This window comes from Copadichromis virginalis, linkage group LG20 (genome assembly GCF_057382275.1).
Source record: "Copadichromis virginalis isolate Kocher_CV1m ecotype Utaka linkage group LG20, C_Virginalis_male_GT1.1, whole genome shotgun sequence".
Taxonomy (NCBI): domain Eukaryota; kingdom Metazoa; phylum Chordata; class Actinopteri; order Cichliformes; family Cichlidae; genus Copadichromis; species Copadichromis virginalis.
Window position 1 is genome coordinate 8,870,981 of NC_140637.1, and position 22,514 is coordinate 8,893,494.

Consider the following 22,514-nt stretch of genomic DNA (forward strand, 5'->3'; position numbering starts at 1 on the left):
AATAATCTCTCTTAATCGCCTCCCGTTCAGCTGGCCTTACATGTTACATCAATACTTTTAGAGCTGAAGAGCTTCTGTTGCATGCACTGCTGCTAACTGCTAGATCCAAATAAATATCAAATATCACTCCTTACGCTGTTCTTCTTCCTTGCTTCACTCTCATGTGTGCAGCTGTCATGTTAATTTTCTCTCAACTCCAAGTTCATCCCTGTGTACGTATATTCCCAGACGTGTCACTAGTGTTTTCAGGCTGTTTGATTTGACTTTCTCGTGCCCTCTTTTTTTTCCCCTTCCTTCCTCCAAACTTTGTGTTTTTCATTTTTTTACACTATTTCTGTCACCCGCCTTTTTCTGTTCATTAATCATTTATATTTTCACTCCCTTTGTTCCTCCTCTGCATTTTTCATCTTTCAATTGTTTTTTTTCCTCGCTGCATCTCTCTATACAGTATACACTTTCCTTACTCTCTCCTCTGTCTCTTTACTTCTCCACCCCTCTCCTTCTCTTTTAATCATATTCTTTTCCTCCACATTAATTCCACCTCATTATATTCACCTTACTAAGGAGCTTTTGGAAGTTAGCCTGCAGTCGGTCTCTTTCTCTTGGTCTCAGGTGGATGGGGACTCATTATGCAAACCCAAATATCAGTTTAACCCAGTTACAGCACTGGGAGACACCTACGCATATGGACACATTATAATTACTCCCCTTTTTTGTTGTTTCTCAGTAAGCCGGCTTCTTTAACCTTTTACTCTCAAACCTCAGCTATTTTACATTGAATGTCTACAATGGTCAAAACTTTAGACCATTTTGCCTGGCTTGGAGTGGAAAATAACAATGGAAAATACTTTTTGGTGTGTTACATTTTGTCTGTTAATCTATTCATTTTACAACAATCACATCACATCAATCCTTTTTAGCATTTTTGTAGTTGTTTTTTGGGAGCGGGGTACTATGACTATTAGTTTCACCTGTAGTGAAAAAGTTAGCGGTGATGTTGTGTCTTCACATTTAATAAGAGACTTGTTAAATGTGCTGATCTTTGTTTTAGGTGTTACAAATTCACATATTTCTGTGAACATGTTGCATTATTCTGTAGCTGTAAGACCGAGGGTGGGAAAAAAAATGCATACTACATTTACCAGACGTTGGTTAAGGCAGGAGACGGGACAAAGATGGTGAAGCAATCTTAAATTTTTTTATTTATTTATTTATTTTGGGGGAGGGGTCCATTTAGGGGTGGGAGGAGCATTATGTCACAAAATTATCTGACTGTACGAAGAACTGACTCAGATCGACTGCAGTCACTCTCATACAGATTGCCAAGCCATCTGTAATCAGTCTAAGTCTGTCTGAACTGAGGAGTGCAACTTGTCTGCAACACATCTCTTTGCATTATAGGACTCAATTTAGCTGGTTGCTAACCGGCTCTACTTACATCCCTATATAAAAGCAAGGTTGCCAAGTGTCTATATAATTTTTCCGTTAAATCATCTTTTTTGTAGCAATTATGTCACCATTTGTGGAGGAATTTCTGAATTTCTATTTCAAATCTATGGCTGGTTCTGGCTGGACTCTGAATGTGAGTAGTGAATTTGTGTACATGTGGACGGTAACAGATTTGCAACAGGTGGAAACAGACTTGTGATTTTTCATGATTTATCGGTTAACTGTTGTGTTATCACAAACAGACTATAAGTAATTGCCAAACCTCATGCTGTTTTACCGCTGTCTTGACGTACCAAAATTACTTTGAACAGTCACATTTCACTCGTGCCACGGTCTCCAGTAACTGTTTTCCTTAGTGTGACGGTAGCATGAAAACGACACACTAACACTTATATTAAATAAATTTTTTTACAAACCTACAACATTCGTACATACGCGTTCATCAAGCCAATAATGGCACAGTTTTACATCACAAGTCAAAATATTAGTAATTTTTTCCTGAACAAAAAGGTTGTTTTTAAAAATGGTTAATAACTCGAGATCCCCAGCATACTGCATGTTAGTTTACATCTGTAAATAGACGTCTCTATACTTCGCATCAAGCTCAACTGCAAAGCCCACACCATCTGCTTCACTCACCGGGTTCACATAGACAGGTGTGCCTCTCCCATTGGTCGGAACAACGGCTATGAGCTGGACAGGGAGACGAGAGGCAGGGATTACCGACACTGCAGCCAGTTTCCACTTTGACAGCTCTAGAGGGGCGGGGCAGAGCGGGGGCGTCCGGTCTCACGCCTAATCGAACGCCCTGTAGGAAGAGAAAGTGAGGGTCACGTTACCTCAACACAACACACAAAAACAATAGCAGCTGTATTAGCGTATTCACCGGCCTATCCCAGAGTCATTTTTTACTTTTATTTTTTATCTTCACTGTATTTTGGATTACCCCAGAAATTAAAGCTGTCCTCAAGCAGAAGAGGAGGGCCTTCAAATCCATAGACAAAGAGGAGTTGAAAAGGGTGCAGAGAGAGTTGAGGGGACTGATAAGGAATGGGAAGGACAGCTACAGGCAGAAGATGGAGAACCAGCTTCAGCAAAACAACGTTGGTGAAGTCTGGAGAGGCCTCAGAACCATCTCAGGCCACAAACAGCAGAACTCTCTGCCTGGTAGGGATGTGAGGTGGGCAAATGAACTGAATCATTTCTTCAACAGATTTGATTCAACCATGAGACAGTCTACAACATCGGCTGAGGACTCACCCACCCCCACTGCTGCTGTTCCACCTCAGACACTTCACACCTCCTCTATTCACCCTGCTCACTCCCCCCCACCCCCAACAACAGCATCCAATACACACTCAACACAAGGCTCCAGCCTGTCTCTCTCAACCACCCAGGTTAGGAGGGAACTGAGGAGGATTAATGGCAAGAAGGCAGCGGGCCCAGATGGCATCAGCTCGAGGGTCGTCAGGTCCTGCGCGGACCAACTGTGTGGGGTGATGGAGCACCTCTTCAACCTGAGCCTGAGGTTGGGAAGAGTCCCACAGCTCTGGAAAACCTCCTGTGTTGTACCAGTGCCAAAGACTTCACGCCCCAAGGACCTCAACAGCTACAGGCCGGTGGCTCTGACATCCCACCTGATGAAGACCCTGGAGCGGTTGGTCCTGGCTCAGCTTTGGCGCCTAACAAGCTCATCACTGGACCCACTTCAGTTTGCCTACCAGCCTGGCATTGGAGCGGATGATGCCGTCATTCACCTCCTACATCGTTCCCTCGCTCACCTGGAGACCGCTGGAAGCACTGTGAGAATCATGTTCTTTGATTTCTCCAGTGCCTTCAACACCATTCTTCCCTCGGTTCTGAAGGACAAGCTGGAGAACTCTGGAGTGGACCATCACCTCACTACCTGGATTTTGGACTACCTCACCGACCGACCACAGTATGTGAGGACTCAGGGCTGTGTGTCGGACAGGGTCGTCTGCAGTACGGGGGCCCCACAGGGAACGGTTCTGGCTCCGTTCCTCTTCACCATCTACACTGCAGACTTCTCCCACAATTCCACCCAGTGCTTCCTGCAGAAGTTCTCTGATGACTCTGCAATAGTCGGCCTCATCACTGATGGGGACGACAAGGAGTACAGAGGACTGACTCAAGACTTTGTGGACTGGTGCCAGCTGAACTACCTCCAGATCAACGCCAGTAAAACCAAGGAGCTGGTGGTAGACTTCCGCAGGCACAAGCATTCTCCACTGCAACCACTGAACATCCAGGGTATGGACATTGAGGCTGTGGACAGCTACAGGTACCTTGGTGTTCATCTGAACAACAGACTGGACTGGACTCATAACTCAGACGCCCTCTACAGGAAAGGGCAGAGCAGGCTGTACCTGCTGCGAAGACTCAGGTCGTTTGGAGTGGAGGGCCCACTCCTGAAGAAATTCTATGACTCTGTTGTGGCTTCTGCTATCTTTTATGGTGTGGTCTGCTGGGGCGGCAGCATCTCTGCTGGGGACAGGAAGAGACTGAACAGGGTGATCCGAAGGGCCAGCTCTGTTCTAGGATGCCCTCTGGACCCAGTGGAGGTGGTGAGTGACAGGAGAACGGCGGCTAAGCTGTCATCCCTGTTGGACAACGTCTCCCACCCCATGCAGCAGACTGTGACAGCACTGAGCAGCTCCTTCAGTGGGAGACTGCGGCACCCACGGTGTGGGACGGAGAGATTTCGCAGGTCTTTCCTCCCCACTGCTGTCAGACTCCACAACAAAGACTTTAACTGAACAAACACACACATCCACACATGTGCAATAACACTAAGTGCAATAATCTTTTCTGGCATCGTTGTATTTTTACTCAGTTGTATATAGCATTCGTATTCTATTTTTATCTTATTGTATATTTTTATTCTATTTTATTCTACTGTATATAGTATATTATTTTATTCTATTCTGTACAGCTGTGTACTGTATTTATTCTTATTGTATTCGAATTTTTGCGTCATAACTTTTGCACTGTCCACTTCCTGCTGTGACAAAACAAATTTCCCACGTGTGGGACTAATAAAGGTTATCTTATCTTATCTTATCTTATGAGTTAAAAACTCCATCCTTTACCTGTATGCATCCTCTTATCCCGTTCTGAACCTCCCCAGATCCCAGCACTCCTCCAACATGCAGATGTTTCACCTTCAAACCATGAATCTCATTTCCCACTATCACTGTTCCCTAATGGGGAAAGAAGGAAAGAGGTGGGGGAACAGATGGAGACAGGAAAGGAAAAGAATATGATTATTAATAGCAGCAAACACACTCAGCAATGAAGGGTAAAAAAAAAATAGTTACAAGCTAGTGACCATCAGTAAAAACATAATTAAAAAGATGTTTCTGTTATGAGTTTACATCAAAATGAACTGAAAAAGATACGATTTTTTTCCCTGGAAGGATTATTGATTTCCAGAAACCGCTATATTGTTATTTACCGATATATCAGCGAGCAGCGCCAGGTTATTATGAGGCTTGTGTCAGTCAAATAGAAGGGGAGGTGGAGAGGAGCGTGAAAAGAATTCGACTGAATGATTGGCTTCATTAAACAGAAGAAAACCATAATATGCAATCACTGCAGAGAAGGTCAATGCTCAAGTGATAACTCCAGCAGAATTGTGAAGAAATGTTGACAGGCAACTTGGCTTGCGAGGATCATGAAAGCAAAATCAATGAGCCGCATTCATCACCGTTTCAGCAGCAGTAGAAGATGCTAAAATGGAAGCTGAGATATGTCTGATAACAGCGGCACATGTGCCAAAACCCCTTTCAAAGGCAACTGCCGTTTAATTGTTTAATAATTTTGTATTTGAAATGTTTTTCTGCACCATTTGCTCAGTGTGCTACTTGATGCACTTTGGAGAATAGCCTGGTGAACTACAATGAACAGATGAAAGACATAACGTGCTGACAGACGATTTAGGGAATAGCACGACATAAAAACACGACAAAGGCTGTTTGTGTTTGCTTAAACCGAGCCAAAGATGATTATAATACGGACGGTGGTTGTGCACGTGCTTCTCTGTGTTCATGTCACTGCCACATATGTACAGGCGCATACATCATACTAGCGCATGCACGGAAACAAACATCGCACAGTACAATCTGACATAATAATCCACCGGAGATTAGTGAAACGAGGATTAGAAGCCCACATCTTGGGGAGTCTGACGCTCTGCAGGATTTTAGAAAAACCTGTATATGTTCTAAACATTTATATGTATGTGCGTATGTGTGTGTGTTTCTTTGATATAGGCTTTGTATTTGTTTTAAAAAGGCAGGATGTTGTATAACACTGTCAAGGATTGTTAGGCAAAGAACGGAAGGAGGGAGAAGTAATAATGCAGTAAGAAATAAAAAGATAGGAAGATAACAAGGTTTACTTTTGATGAAATATACTTGAAATGTACTATGAATATACCTTAAGACGTGTGTGAAATACGTTTTTGTATGTTCCAAAGACTTTTTTCATGTAATGCGAATTATACCCATGGCTCATATGTAAGGTAAATTAAGGAAAATGAACTCCGACATTAGAATCTCAGCTGAAAATTTAACCCTGCATAACATTGCTTTCAAAAACGCAGACTGCAAGAGTACTTTATTAAGCACCTGTTGACCAAGCACGCCAAAACCTTGCCATTTCCTTTTAGCTGCTATGTATGCCAGTATTTTTAAGATTAGACACAAAGCTTTTTATTTCAATAAAGCTTACAGTTAGGGCTGATTAGGTGACCCTGAACTAGCTCCTTCTCATGTTACAATGAGCTCAGTCTGCTGAAGGACTTTCTGTAACGCGCTGATTATTTCTTCTCCACTGACGTCTTTTTCCCCTCCATGTGTTTATACATCACTGCATATCATTATATGTGTCCTCCGTCTCCCTATGTTCTTTTTTTTACTTTTCTCTCCAACCCATCCCTCAGCCAATTGCAGCAGATGGCTGCCCTTCCCTGAGCATGGTTTCATCCTGTTGAAAGGGAGTTCTTCCTTCCCACCGTTGCCTAGTGCTGCTTACAAGGGGTTGTCTGATTGGTGGTTTTCGCAAAAATTCACCAGCCCAATCTACAATAAACTAATATCTTTCTTAATTTAAGGAATTCATACAATTGGTTATTTATTTATTCATGTTTAGCATCCTAAAATACATCCTTCATCGCTTTGGCTCAAAGCAGGAAGTGAGAGAGACGTCTGTACTTATGGGGACATTCTGGATTAGAGGAAATTAAATAAGTTTGCTTTCCTCGATTCATATTAAATGCTTTAAAATTTCAATTAAGTACTTCTCTGGCGATTACACCGAATAATATAGCCCATCAAGGAGCTGCAGATTTCAAACAGACAGAATAAATGGAGAATTACAACTGGAAAAAAAGAATTGCCTCTTTTAATTTGAACACAGTCAAAAAAATTAATTTTTAAGCCAAATTAAGCCTTATTGATTTCATAAAGCAGATACGACAAAAAACCTTCTTATTCATTTAAACTATGCTTGCAGGATAAATTTAATATTTAATTTACTTTTTTTTCAAGCTATTAAAGGACTTTAATTTCCCCCCCTTTAAAAAAATCGACTGTACTATGTGCCTCTAGTGTAAGTGTGCTCGATTTCGATGATAATTTGCACTACCTGATAGAGTCCGAAGTCCAGCCGCAGTGTGGCGACATAGCGAGTCTCGCGGCCACTGCGAACGTCTCGCAGCTCCAGCTGGAGGTCGTGCCACCGGCCGTCTGCCACTTGAACCTGATCCAACCGCAAACGCACCGGTCTGGTTGAGCCGCGGGTCACCGAAAAGACCAGCTGACCATTAATTACCTGATGAGAGCGAGAAGAATAAATGAATAAATAAAATTCGCAAATCACATTAAAAGAAAAACAAAAAGAAGAAAAAAGAGGGAGAGGGAGAAAAAAACGATCCACTGCTATGACTGTGTGAGTGTGACTGTGTGTAGGAGCGTGAAATCCGACGTCTTGGCTCAGCTTCCACCGAGATTCTGCTAATTTAAAACACTCTTTGGATTTAGCATCTTAACGTATATAAACAAGCTCAAATTGTGTTTAAGCCTAAATGCAGTTAAAGCTTTTTGAGTTTCTGGTGATAGTGGAAAGGTTGGTGAAAGGAAGGGCACCATTTATAGATGTACTCACAATCAGTGTTTCAGACGGTGAAACATAAGAAGCTCCTTCAACACCAGATATGGATACTTTTAAAGAAATGTGAACTGCTTTCAGACTCCATGGAGCCTGGTGTTATTTAAAAGGGAACAGTAGTCCCAGCTGTAGACTCTTTTATTATTATTAAAATGTAAACCACTGAATTTCCACTAATACTACTTCTTCTTCTTTTGGCTGCTCCCTTTAAAGGTCGTCACTGCAGATTATCCCAATCCATCTCAGCCCATCCCTCCTCCGTCACATCAACCCTCTGCAGTTTTATCTTCAACATCCTCAATATCCCTCCTCCGCTAACCATCTCGACCTTGCCTCTTAAATGTTAAATGTGTTCGTGCCCACCTGGAACACCAGGCTGATATACTGGCCAGCCTGGGCCTGCAGCAAAGTCCCTTCACGGGCTCTGGTTCTGAACACCAGGCCGAGGTACCAGGGTGCGGAGATGGTTACGTCATTCTTCAGGTCCCACCAGAGGGCGCTGTTACCCAGAAAGCGGTGTACGTGTGTCATCACTGAGGCGAAGAGAAAAAAACGAAAATGAAAATTAGTGAAATTTCCGAAACAATTTCCAGATGATACTGTTGTCCTTATCCGTCAGTCGGCAACATAATTCTTGTAGTTGTTCACTTTAATATTGTGTGTTTTTCAAAGCATCATCAGGACTATTGGTTTGTTGGTTTGAAGGACAAACAGACCATGTCTGTTCGGGCATGACGTGATCTTTAATGCATTTCATGCCCAAATAGCTTCCACAGTTGTTTGCTCTCTGTTGTTTAATTACCAATCAAAGGTATAAAAGCTTCCAAAATTAAATGATGAAACATATGTTACACTGCAGTCTCTGAAGTACAAACTAAGTCCCAGAACTTGTGAACATTTTTCACTGAGATCAATAAACACCATGTTTTTTTTCTTTTTTTCCCCTCAAGTGAATCTTGACGCTTTATTTCCCCTTAGAGTTGGACGTCTGTGCTCGCAATCAAGACATGCCAGTAAAAATAAATGAGTAAAACCACCTGGGCTAGTGAATGTCCACTCATGAGAGGGAAATCTCTAAAGGTTTATTACGGTTCAGTTATACACAGGAAATACAGCCAGATATCTAGTAACAACTGTCTCATGGGCTAAATTTATTCTTAGCTCAGTCTGTTGGACTGTATTTTTCCATCATCAATTCTTCCTTTTTATTTAAGACGGTGCATTCATATTATGCAGGTCAACACTCACTGAGCCACATTAAGTGAAAAGGTGTTATCTGGGGGATTTAAGCTTAGGTAAGCTGTGAACAAATTAATGAAGTGTTAGTATAATTACAGCCGAAAAACAAAGTCCTGTGAAAATCAGGTTTTAAAAATAAAACGTTAAAATCCCAGCCACTGCTAGAAAATGCTCATTCCACCAGCAACTGTCTTGCTACTTACTAATAATTATGCTGAAGTGGCATGATAAAATTAACATTGTTAAAGGTTGCTATTAGTGTAGTTACTGTAGGGCTACGGGATAAGAAAAATCTCGGCCTCTTACCGTGGCTGCAGTCCTTCCCACCGTATCCTAGGGGACAGTCACAGGAGAAAGTCTCCCAGCTCACACTGCAGGTTCCTCCGTTCTGACACGGGTTGGACTTACAGAAGGGATGTTTGGCACTGCAGCCTAGTGGAAGCAGCAGAGATCACTGAAGTTATAAAAATGAATTGCAACATACTGTACATGATAAGTCTTCATGCTGTCACTGTGAGCTTTATAACATTACCCACACACACAAGCATTTTCAAAATAAAGTTCAACCGATTTTTTGGCTATTTGTTGGTCTGTTGGTATCATAATGACACCAGGAACGACAAATACCTACAATGACCAATAAATGATCAAATTAAAAGGTAAATAAGACTGGAGAAACACCCTTCAACCATGTAATGAGTGTTGATGTTACACTGTTTGTCCATCAGAGGGACCTCTACAAGTTCCCTGTTGCCAACAAGTCTTTGGAACGCCAAACACAACAACCCGCTGGTCAGGCAAAGCGTAATTAAATAAATAATTGACTAAAACAAATGTTAAGGAAATGTTTTTCTTTTTGGTATGCCTGAAAGAAATTGGCCAATATTTCTAAAACTCCTCTGTCGGAGTAATTCAGGGTGTTTAAAGTTTTCAGTCTAGTTAAAAACACTCAAAATTGAATGAAAAGTGGTGATCATCATTTTTATATGTTCAAGTGCATAGTGTGGAGGATGTCATAAGGCCTTGAGGCAATCGGATGTAAAACACAATATTTCTGAGTGTTTTATGTTTAAATCGGACAGATTTGGTAAATGGTAATGGTAAATGGCCTGCATTTGTATAGCGCTTTTCTAGTCCATAGGACCCCAAAGCGCTTTACACTACATTCAGTCATCCACCCATTCACACACTGGCGATAGCAAGCTACATTGTAGCCACAGCTGCCCTGGGGCACACTGACAGAGGCGAGGCTGCCGGACACAGGCGCCACCGGGCCCTCTGACCACCACCAGTAGGCAAACACGGGGTTAGTATCTTGCCCAAGGATATTTGGCATGCAGCCAGGGTGCAGCCTGGGATCGAACCACCGACCTTCTGATTAGTGGCTGACCTGCTCTGCCACCTGAGCTACAGCCACCCTGTAACTGTTTGCCCTGAATGCGACTGGAAGGTTAAAAGTCATCAAAAATACGATATGAAAATGAAAGATATGCAAACAGTTACACATAGTAGCACAACAAAACAATGATGTATAACAAATGTTTTCCTTTCATTTCACTGACTATAATAAAAAGTAATGCAAGCACCCAGTCCACCAGTGAAAATCCAATTTCAGTGCAATGAAGCCTAACTATATATGACTATATGTGAAGAAGTGGCTCTACCCCATTATTGTTTCCTATAATGTTTAGAAGCACAAAGTGGTTCGTAGCACACAAACCCTTAAAAGCTACTTCATTTAAATACTAACGTTTGTGTGTGTTTTGCCACAATGGGTGAAAAGGCTATTGAGAAGGAGCTAAATGTTACTAATGCACAATAATACATGTTTGAAGGAAAGCAAACATGGTTCCCAGCACTGACCAGGAAGCGTTCCATTATTGGCGATAAATCCAGCCATGTCCAGCGGTTTGCTATCGATGTGCAGCTCTTTCATGCAACCGATAAACTCCCTGGTGCCAAAGGGAAAGTTGTCTGGCACATTAGGGACTCCACCCAGAAATAATGGACCAGTCAAGTCCAGAGACCTAAGAAACACAAAGATAGAAAGCAAGGAGTAAATATAGTGGAGAACAAATGGGGTTATGGAAGAAACACAGGATTATTCTTCTTCGAGTAAGAGAGGGAGGAGAGAGGGATGAAAGAAGAAGGGGTGAAAAGAAGGCAGAACATGAAAGAGGGTATGAGAGAGGGATTAAACAAACCTAGAGATTAAACATGTCATCAGAGGTAAATGAAATGTGTCATCATTCAGAATCGAAATCACAGAAAAGCAGGGGATGTTGAGGATAAATTAGATGATGGTGTTTTTTAAGGTAAAAATGGAAACAGAGAAGGAACAGACAGATTGAACACAAATACACTGAGAAAGAAAAGGAGACAGATGAAGAGACAGATGAACAAACAGGAGATTAAACAGGAGTTACAGCAACCGTCTTGAGAGAAGAGGTAGAGGTGGATGACAAGATGAAGAAGGAGAAAGGAGACACAATCTGGCAATAAAAGGTGGTAGATATAAGTGCAGCCTGCTCTAGAGGAAGAGGGGGAATGGCAATGCCAAAGGAAGAAAAAAGCTTGAAAGATAGATGAACAGTTACACCAAATGTCAAGAGGCAGATGACGAGACAGATGGGTATTGGGAAGGAAAGAGGGAATACGAGGAGGAAAATTTCGGCGGGATAGAAAGTGACAGTTATGGGACTGCGCTGAGTGAGAACCAAAGAGAGACAAAGTTTTGTCAGCAGAGGACATCACTGGAAGAGAATGTCAAGACTGAGCAAGAGGCGGGTGGAGAAATGGAAAGGGAGCAAGAGGAAGAGAGGGTTGACGTGTTAGTCTTTAGCCTTCCTCTTTGATCCTCACTTAGTGCTGACAGACGCGGCAAACGTGATTACAGCTTACAGAGGCGAGGCCAGACATCAACACTATGACACGCTGCTCTTTCAGTGCATGTGCGGATACGCTTTATGTGTATGTGTTTTCTTGCACTTGTTAGTATATATGGAGACATTCGTTGGTTAGACACACACAAACTGTAGCTGAGAAAGAATGAACAAAAGTTCGACAAGGTCAGATGGAACAGGCAGTGCAACGCATTTAAAACCAACAATTTGGATCTTTTAGTCACACCTAAGAGATTGTGTGTGTGAGATGGAGAGACGAGCGGAGATAATGAAAAGAAACGAACATATCCGTGTAGCAGAATGAGACGCCTGGTAACAAGACCATCAGAGAGATACAGACAGACATGAAGGAGCATAGAGACGTCAAAGAGTCGTGCCTCATTAAAGCCTTGAGTCCCCCGCATAGTTCCCCTACCGTCACCTCATCACCCTGATCGTTACTTTAAAATCCTGTCAGAATGCATGTATCTCCCAATGTAATGCTGCTACCCTCAGTCACTTCACACACTCACTTTACCTTTAGATAGCTTAAAAAGCTACCAGCTGGCCAGCATGTTGCTCATAGCTGCACATAATGACCAGCTTTATTGGTTTTCTACTCAGTGGAAATTGTCTTTGAATATCTGTTAAGCCTCTGTTCAGTTACAGATTATGTTTAATGAAAGTTGTCTTTGCAAAGAAGCTGGCAAATCCTGTGGAAACACCTCCCACAGCTCTGGGTCAGTTACTATTCATCCTTTCATTTGCAATGCTGATGGCAAAAGAACAAATTTACCTGCAGGAATTCATCCTAAGGTTCTTTTTTTTTTTTAAATTAATCATTCAGTATTTATTTATCATTTTGACCAAAAAATTTCATAGATTCATTTCATGTTAAAATTAGTTATCTCAGTATGAATATACCAAAGTTTATGCTATAGAACAAGCTACAGTATTACACTGTAGTCCTCCTACGCTCTGCTTCAACGTCTTAAAACTGAGAAATTTAAGTCTCCGAATTTAAGAGCCTGAATTCAGTCAAACGGTTGTGATAAAAGCTAAAGGATGCGATACTTATGCTTCCTCTCCAGCTTTGCCACAATGCCTCTCTTACAGCGCTAAAAGCAAGCAAACCCAGCTTACATTAGCTAGAAACTGAGTCACCCGATCACTCAAGTCAGCAAACGGCTGTTTCCCACCGAAAATGAAGATTCAAAAGTGAGCTGCGTGTTGTATCTGTTGTATCTGAGCAGTTTGTATCTGATATTAGCATACTGATACAGCATAAACACTGATCTCAAAGTCATGGCGTGTGCCAGAAAGTACTCCTAGCATGATGGCGCAGGACAGTCTTTTGTACATTAGCTCACACATATTTTAAAACACAGTATGAGGTAGGGCGTTTTCACACCTAAAGTTTGTTTACTCTGGTCCAAATCAGTTGATGAGCTTGTAAACTTGTAGCTTTTCCCTGCAAATTAGTTTCTTTCCATATTGAGGAAAATCCAAATGAACCAAAATGCGTCACTACAAATTACATGAGAATGTTCAGTCCGGTCATTAGCCAGATGTTGTACTGGTCATCTACAGTACTTTGCTACATCCCAGATTGCAAGTTTTTTTTAGCTCAAGCTTGATATTTTCTATTCAGTAATGCCTGAAATGAGTGACTGAGTCCAGAAAGTCAGCAGGAAAGTGTTTACAGAACACATACCCATCCCATATACTTCTATAGGACCTTAAGCTGTTTTGTAACACTGTCTGGCTGCCTTCAGATAGAAAGCAGGTATACGGCACTTGCATTTGCACTTTTTTCTTTTTACAGTTTTCTGTAATTTGCATCCATTTTTTGTACCGTCAATGGTTATGACTGAGAAACCGGCTGACATTGGTATATGACCATTAGAAGTTTGGGTCCCAGCAAAGTGTTGCAATTAAGAAGTGAAAAAAGAAAAAAACTTACTTCTTACTGCTGGTTTGTTTGCCCTGTGCAGCACAGCTGTAATTTCCAAGCTGCGTACCAAAGCGAAGTGACAAGGCTGTATCACAGTCATCAACGCTCACCACAGCAATCTTCTCATCTGACGGACCCTGAGCCTCACCACTCATACTGCGCTTGGGCTGGACATCCAGACACAGTCCAAAGAAACAGAAAACCAGTCAAGATTCAAGAAATACAAGAGCATTCACTAAATCTAGAGTTTTCGTCATTGCATTGAAACACTACATCAGATACGAAATAGCAGTAAACACATGAGATTAGTATTTACACAAATACTTTGCACAATGACAGGAAGAAAAAAGGGAGAAGCTGTGGTTAGTAGGACATACAGGAAAAAAAAACAAACACATGGGCAAGAGAACAGACTAAGAGCAGAAAGACAGCGCATTCATTCTCCTTACTGTCTGCTGGTGAAAGAAAGGAGGAGCAAAGGAAGCTAAGAAAGGAGAAAGTGTATATGCGCTCTGACACACGCTCATACTCACATAACGTGTAGCAGGCTGAGGAAAATAAAAGAACATGAAGAAAATTAAAGGAGATGTGCGGCGAATATGCATGAATAAAAATGATGACACGCAAACACCCACATAGTCGTGTAGACACAAATACTTTGGCTCAATTCAAAGTGCTTCGTCGGCTCGAAGGCTGAGAAACTATTCTGCCGACGCATCAAAAGTACCAATAAAAACAAGTCAAATTTACAAAGTGCAAAAGTACATCAAGAATCCAAAGTGGAAGCTCAAATGCAAGGATCACAATGAAGATGGGATTGGGATGTAAACCCACCTTGTTGTAGTAGTGGATGTGAACTGTATGCCAGTTACCATCGCTCACACCCCCTGGCAGGAAGGGACTCACCTGGGTGGATGACTCACCTACAGACGGGTAAATGAAGAATATGCCATTAAAATGAATTCAAATGTAGCTCTTATGGGTCTCCTCTTTTTTTAAGGGTGTCGATGCTCCAAATATATCGACTTTATTTACAATGACCCCAAAACCTCTGTAAGAACTGTTTGCAAAGACCAAATCAGCAGCATTCATTACCTGAATCCACTCTTAGATAAACAGATTTTTGTGTCTCAGGAGGAACGCTTGTTTTTACAGGCCTGCTGCACATGTTCATGGGTCAAAAGAAAAGCAAACAACAACAGCAGACATATGGTCTCTGTTTATAGAGCACAAATTTCACGCAAACAAAACCAAACAAGAGTGCACATAAAGATACAATACCTGTGGAGTATTTGAACACCACTTGTCCTTCTTGGATCTCTAAGGCAATGAAGTCATGTTTCTCGTTAAAGCGTCCATTATAGAAGAGAAGACCACTGTTCTCCAGAGTGGCAAATCTAAAAGACGGATGTACATAGAAATTTGAAGTTTATTGACAAATGCTGTATGCAGTAGAGAATTTATTAACACAGCCATGGTAAAAAGAAAACTGTTAGGTAAGGAGTGAAAGACTAAGTACACCCTTAATGCTTAGCATCGATGATCAAATTGTGATGATCAGTGATTAATTGATCATCATAATCAGTATGACTACCGCTATAAAAGTAGAAGTTTTGGCAGTTTGTTGGTCTGAAGCATTGGGGTGTATCAACGCAATGCCAAACACGAAGGACATCAGCAACGATTGTAAAGAAGCAACTGTTTCTGCCCATCAGCCTCTGAAGCATTAAAGCATTAAAAGGCCTTATCCAAGCATACACAGAGAAAGATTATTCACAAGTGGAAAACATTCAAGACAGCTGAGAATCTTTGATGTGCAGGAGTGGACATAACCGGAAATTCATCCAGACTGCGTCATGCTCAGAGAAATTGCAAAAACCCAAGAGGTACAGGCCTCAGTTAGCATGTTAAATATTAACATTCATGACAGTATAATTAGAAAAAGACTGAACTAGTATGGATGTTTGGAAGGGCTGCCAAGAGAAAGTCTCGTCTGTCTAAAAAGAACATGGCAGCCCGGCTTATGTTTGCAGACCTGCCAAACCTAGAAAGTCAAAGAGAAAGCCAAATATCAGCACCTCATACCAACTGGGGACTTGCTTTGAAGCTGCCAAAAAGAAAGCATTCTGGATTAATTCTTGTTAAATACATAATGACGTGGTGTAATATGTCATGCACTGTTGTGCATTTAAGGTTGTTGTTATGGTCTGTGGCAGTGTTGGGGAGTAACGGAATACATGTACCGCCGTTACGTATTTAAAATACAAAATATGAGTAACTGTATTCCGTTACAGTTACCGTTTAAAAAGGTGGTATTTAGAATACAGTTACTTTGTTGAAATAAATGGATTACACTGCGGTACTTTCCTGTTTCATATTGTCGCGGGTCAGGACTGTTTGGGTTTTGTTTGACAGCTACGTGCTGTTGTTCCAGGCGGCAGCGTTACGGTTGCCATGGTTACAGGGCGACGCTCTCTCTCTGCGACTGTGTGTTTCCTGGGTGAGAGAGCGCCTTTTGTTGTTGTTGTTGTTGTTGTTGTGCTAAGCTAACAGGCAGAATGCTACAAGCATAGCTCTAAAGAATGTAGCATCATGGGCAGTGTAGTCCGTGCTGCAGGGAGAATGGACTGCCATACACGTTAATGTGTCTGTGAGCGAGGGAGGGAGAAAAAGGCAAAGTACGAGTTGTCATCGAGCAAAAACGGGAGCTGGAAGCATGTAAATATAATAATAACCACTGCAGCCAAGAAGAGTGCCTGACGAGCCCAGTTGTAAGTAAGCTATTAAGACTCGACTGTACACCATGTTCGTGTTTTCCTCCGAAACAATAAGTTCCGTTGGAGCAGTCTTTCAACGCCTCTCTCTGTCTCTCGCAAGAAAAGTTGACCCACACAACAAAGTAAAGCTATTTTTCGGCTACGAGCCGACAGGGACCCCGCCGTATTAGTCAGAGGTCCCTTTACTACAGTTCGGAGTCGCGGACCTTCAGTAATAGTAATAAATCACACAGCAATAGTACATTCACGTTGTTGTAAAAAGCATGATAATATATTAAGTAATCCAAAGTATTCAGAATACGTTACTGTCATTGAGTAACGTAACGGAATACGTTACAGAATACATTTTGGGGCATGTAATCTGTATTCTGTAATGGAATACATTTTAAAAGTAACCTTCCCAACACTGGTCTGTGGGATGAACAGGCCAAGTGTTATGTTGAGGACCCAAATGTAGGTGCTTGGAGACGAAATAATCTTAACAAAAGGCGAGCTGTTTATTAGGCTGAATGATCCACAAACCAAAAGTAAGCAGAAAATGCAAAAGGAACTGAAAACTTCTAAACAATGAAGACACTTAGAAAGACATTAGGCAGCACAAGGACCCAGAATCACTGGGAAAATGAGCTGATGCTCCAACAAAGGACAAAGGGAGACCGGCACATATATACACAGGAGAGTGATTAGGGGAGTGAAGTCAGCTGGGAAACACAGCAGGAACAAATTAGGCATAACGAGACAAGGGAAGCAAAACTAAACATAAAGCACAGAGATGAGTGACTATCAAAATAAAACAGGAAGTAACTAATATAAGGACCAGGATTAAGACAGATTAGCTTGACACATACAAAAGAGCAAACTGACACAAAGACAAGACTGACTCAACATGATATTAAAGGCAAAAACACAGAAAAGAAGCTAAGAGGACAGGGAGAGAACTAAGAAACCTAACGTAATTTGTGACTATACCAGATACATAAAATAATACAACAGGAAACTGATGGGGATTCAAAAACTCAAAAGGACAAGAAAACCAAAGACAGAAACAAAAACCTACTTTCAAAGTACAAAACAATAATGAATTAGGAAGATTTGAAAGTCCAAAACACAACGACCCCAGACCACAACAGCTATATTTATTATTATTCCCTTCAACTAAGCGCCTCAATTGTAAAATCGTACACTGCAATTTGTAGGCAGCTGACAAATAGCACCTGCAGGGAAATTTTTATTCAAGGTTTCTCTACTTTCAGTGAGGTTCAGTGGTGTCACAAATTGGATCCAGCCCAACTCCGCTAGACAGTCAAATAAATCCAGTGCACAGATGCAGGAGGTCAGGTTCAGCTACAGGAAAGAAGCCCTAGAGCAGCATGGTTATAAATGTCTGCCTTTCAAACGGTTTTAAGTTGTTGAAGAAAAATATTCTTCTACTGTTTCCTATCTTGTTGAGTTAAAATTATCATATCTGCATTTTATTTTCCTGATTTAAATTCCAATGGAAATCATTCCTGCACTATAGAATTGTAAGGAAATAAGAGCATCTTATCGCCGTTCTGGTGAATCTGAGGACGCTGCCATTGTCTAAAATAAACCCAGGGTTTCTGGTTAGCAAATATGTGCCTTCTTTGTATGGATTTGCTGTCGCTCCGACTGCACTGTGCCAAAATATCTAGTATGCATATCTAATATATCCGTGCCACCAGAAATAGCTAAAAAATAATAATAATAATAAAATTGTAACCTTAGCTTTGATAGAGTAACTGGAGATAATGTGTGGAGTCAGCCAAGCGGAGACACAGAGGAGCCGAAGGAGTAAATAAATGCAAAGAAGCATGCTTTATATGTTCAGCAGGTCTGTTTTTGTCAGTGTTATTGCTGTTTGTGAAATTCATTACGTGCCGCCAAGAACTGCATTAAACAAATTAATATGATGTGACTTATTCCCAAAAGCAATAAACTACAAGATGGAATCATGTGTTTATGATCATTTCTATTCCTTAAACTCGGTTAGCTTAGCAGTCAATTTCAAGCAGAGCTGAAGAAAAGAAAACAAACGCTGTCAGAAACACACATGCACACACTCTCTCTCATGCAACTGCCTTTCAAATGCATTAAAAACTTGAGCTCAAGTCATGGCAGTGGTTTCATATTCATAGAGAGCAGAGTCATATTGTCGCTTATGCTTTCATATGTAGTTAGATCTATAGAAATCTAAAAAAGGCATCTTGTGGAGGGAAGTCTATTTTGCCCTCAATTAACACATGAAACAGGAGCTTAAATTTAAAACATGTTTATCTATTTTCATAATAATTTGTTTTCCATATAGTTTATGTCCCTCCTATACTGTACATAAAAGATGGACGTAGCCAATGTGATGTCACACATTAGCTTGTTAGTCTTTCCCTTGAAGCTTCAGGATTAGCATGTAGGAAGCTGCCATATTATTCACATGGAGCCAAAAGTAAACATATTTGGATGGCAGTATGAAGCCGTAAGTTCTCAGCTAATGGAAATATGAGACCAGATGGCAACCACCAAGTAATTATTTCCCCACCAGTTGTAAACGGTTACTGCTAATAAAATACTGGAATTTTCTTCATGAAAACTGGAGCACAGACCTCTGGCACTGTGGTACCACTGTGCACAAAGCAAACCATGTTATTTATTTGAATTTAATTCCATTTAAAATGTGACTACACCCAATGATTTAAGACTTATTACAGTTTAACAAAAACTAATAAAAGACCATTCTAAATAAAATAAAAAAATCATCAAAGGGGGATTTTAACTAGAAACCAAAGCTGCTTTTTGTACCAAGTTTTAAAGTTCTCAGACTCCAGTGGCAACTCAAGGAACTGCAGTTTTTTGGCACTTTGCCGGCTTCATTTTTCAGTCTTGCTGCTTGGTGCTGCCATAAAGCAGAACTACACACTAAGAACAAAACTCACAGATCTGACTGGGTTTGAACGAATGTGAAAGCATGGTGCTGAAAAAGACCACACATTATTTTCTCAAGAAGTCCTTGATTAAAATTACTGAAAGAAAATGGAAGATTAACTCCTTTCTATACACAGATTTTTCCACCCAGCGTGGGACTCTTTTAAACCAACAACAACACACAGAGAAATGTTAACACGATACCTGCTAAATGCTCATAAAGCAAGCTTCTCTGAAAAAAAAGAAAACATGCCCTTCATGCTTCATTCCTTAACTTAACTAATGGTGACCACAAATCAACAGAAGAAACCACATGTAGTGCTTTTATGCACCAATAATGCTCATTTAGCAAGCAATACAGTGACCGCAATGTCTCACGGCAACTACTCCATGGTAGCCACATCAGCTTAGCAACAACCCCATGGGCAACATCACCCTAGCAACTATCATTAGACGACATCACCCATGGCAACCATCCATCCCATAACCCTGCCTGACCACTCTTAAGCACCACTTCAATTCTCTTGTGGGCTTTGTATGTCTAGAGGCAAGCAGCAACTGAAAAATGATTTTGGATGGGTAAAAGGAGTCACTGACCTCTGCCACAACATTAGCATTACATATATGCTCAGGCAGAAAGTGTTAACTCAAATAAAAACATGCTGCAAGCGAGCCAAGCAAAATGGAAAGATTTGCAAAAATTCTCTTGTAGGTAAAGTCAGTGCCACGGTTTAATTTACAATCTTAGTAAATAAAAAAATTATGATGACTTGTGTAGAAATGCTGTGAGATTCTTGAAACCTTGGCCAAAATCTTGCGGCAAATGTGCCCCATACACATTTGTACACGCATGATTAAAAGAATGTACACAGTCTGTGCCTGGTAAGGTAAAACATGCCAGGACATCATGTGGCTCCACTGTGGTGGACTACACGTCAGCCTACCCTAACAAGCAAAAGATTCCCTTTTTTAACCTAAGGAGGAGACACAAATCTCTTGGGGGTTGTGTGAGGAAAGGTATCTATTGTAAAAACCAAACATGCACCTTCTCATTCATACATAGTCACTTCTTCCCCAAAAAATCAAGCCGTAATGCTAAACTCAAAGTTTCAAAAGTGGGAACGTGACATCATGGTGCCATGGCCTTCTTTCATATACAGTCTGTGGTTTTAGTTATTAATTGGGCACTTTAAATTAATAGCCCTACTGACTAAGAAGCATGTTTTTTTCTGAGTTGGTTCCAACCATGAAGTCATTTCCTTTCAGAGCTTTTTGCAGCAGGATAGTCAGATGGAAGATAAGAACATAGAAGAGAAAGAAAGACAGCAAAGCACAGCAGATGGGATTAAATGGAGAAGCAATGCTTTTAAAGAAGCGAGGTAGAGGGAGGATACAGGGAAGCCATAAATAAAAGGATCACTCTCCAAGATGGAGATGATATAATTTTTAAAAACAGCTTAAAGAAAAGTGGAGACACTATAAGAGGAAATCAGAGAATGATCCATCCTGCTATATCTGATGGAAGCTGAAAGAAGAGACAAAAAAATAATAGAGAAGAAGAGAGGAAAGGAAATGACAGAATGTTTACTCAAGACTACTCACGTTAACGAGATGGAGAGGTGAAATCTCTGTCTGAGCCCCCGGAACATGACAAAGGACTTGGGTGGGAAGGACCGAGCGGTGACGGTGCAGTACGGTCGCTCATAGGCTCCTGCCGGGCACTCGCATCGGAAACCCCCACCCGAAAGCTCCCGGCACGTCCCTCCGTTACGACACACACCTGGCATGCACCTGCCCTGCCGGTGGTCAAACTCACAACGATCACCTGAAACAGAAAAAAACCCCACAATGTTAGTGTTAGCCAACCAAAGCGACCATAAAAGCCGTAAATCTCTCAGTAGTTAGTCTAACTTTCGCTCAAAGTTTCTGTATATATGCAGAAATATCAATGCAACAGATTCTGATAAAAATAAACATTCTTGGTATTTATGAACATTTCCACCATTGTTTTCTGCACCAATTTAAAAGGCTAACATCAAATAAACAAATAAATAAATAAATTCCCATCAGTATCCTGCCACTTTTGCCATTTCAAAGCGTGTTTCACAGGCAATTAATATTCACGGGATCTGACCTCACTGCTCCCATTGGCAGGTCTGTCAAAACACACAGGTGCTGTGCGACAAAACAATGTTCAGAGCAGCAGAGTGTGACGCCCACAAGTGTATGGTCACAATTGTAATTTTGTTGTGAATTGTTTTTGATGTAAAAGACCTGATTTTATGGTGGTATTGCACTTTTCATTTAGCGTTATGGACAATGTAATTGCGTGGCATTGCCACAAGGGGGAGATAGTGGTGAGTGCGATAGGCTGTTGCAACGCGTCTCGGCCTCAGACGAGGAAGAGCCTGCAGACCGAACGCAACTGATGTCTCCTGTCTCTGCTTTTCTGTTAAAAAAACAGGTCAGTAGTTCAAGTTTGCTCACCACAATGTACATATAAAGGCAAGAAACCTTTTTCTGTCTTAGTTTAAAGACCGCAAATGTTGTGAGAGAGTGTGTTTTCACTGATTGAGAGAAAGCTAACTATACCGCCATTTGTAATGGCAGCCGCCATTTCACTCGTAGTCTAAATAGGCAGCTGGTCTTATTACCTGTTTTATTTTGTGACAAATGGAGCTCTTAGACACTTCTTTTATCCTGGCATTATTGGAAGTTACAGTTGATTAGGACCTACCCAGTTCTTATGTGTCAAATGTAAATAGTCTGATGTATACTGTTTGTGGATGATTGTGAACTGTTTGTGAGCAAGGGAAGAATATTTTTGTTTATTGGTTACAAATGTAATATATTGTTTGAATCTGTTAAAGTATAAGAAAAGTATAAAGGTGACATAAGCGGGTTAATTGCAGTGTTAGTGGTGCTGCACAGAAATGTTTTGATGCTGAAATGCAGTAAAATTGGTTACAGATTTATTGTAAATAAGGACGTTCATATACAATGATTATTTTGTAAGTTTATTCTTGCGAGAGTGCAAGGTAACCAAAAGGGTTTGAGCTATGGACCTAATTGAATGTTTGTGTTGTT

At 41.1% G+C, this 22,514-nt stretch overlaps 1 protein-coding gene across 2 annotated transcripts in view; it reads right to left on the bottom strand.

Moving 5' to 3' along the window:
- celsr3 (cadherin, EGF LAG seven-pass G-type receptor 3) overlaps positions 1-22,514 on the bottom strand; it is a 130,088-nt gene that overhangs the window by 50,098 nt on the left and 57,476 nt on the right. The window contains exons 4-14 of one of the 2 annotated variants that reach the window (XM_085443179.1): positions 21,030-21,252; positions 14,995-15,110; positions 14,548-14,636; positions 14,247-14,261; positions 13,723-13,880; positions 10,741-10,904; positions 9,184-9,309; positions 8,002-8,171; positions 7,117-7,302; positions 4,560-4,670; positions 2,089-2,257 (exon numbers count right to left, since the gene is read on the bottom strand). In XM_085443179.1, coding sequence (XP_085299305.1) covers positions 2,089-2,257; positions 4,560-4,670; positions 7,117-7,302; positions 8,002-8,171; positions 9,184-9,309; positions 10,741-10,904; positions 13,723-13,880; positions 14,247-14,261; positions 14,548-14,636; positions 14,995-15,110; positions 21,030-21,252 — 1,527 coding nt within the window. The remainder of the gene's footprint in view (positions 1-2,088; positions 2,258-4,559; positions 4,671-7,116; positions 7,303-8,001; positions 8,172-9,183; positions 9,310-10,740; positions 10,905-13,722; positions 13,881-14,246; positions 14,262-14,547; positions 14,637-14,994; positions 15,111-21,029; positions 21,253-22,514) is intronic. The other variant, XM_085443180.1, reaches the window with a different exon arrangement.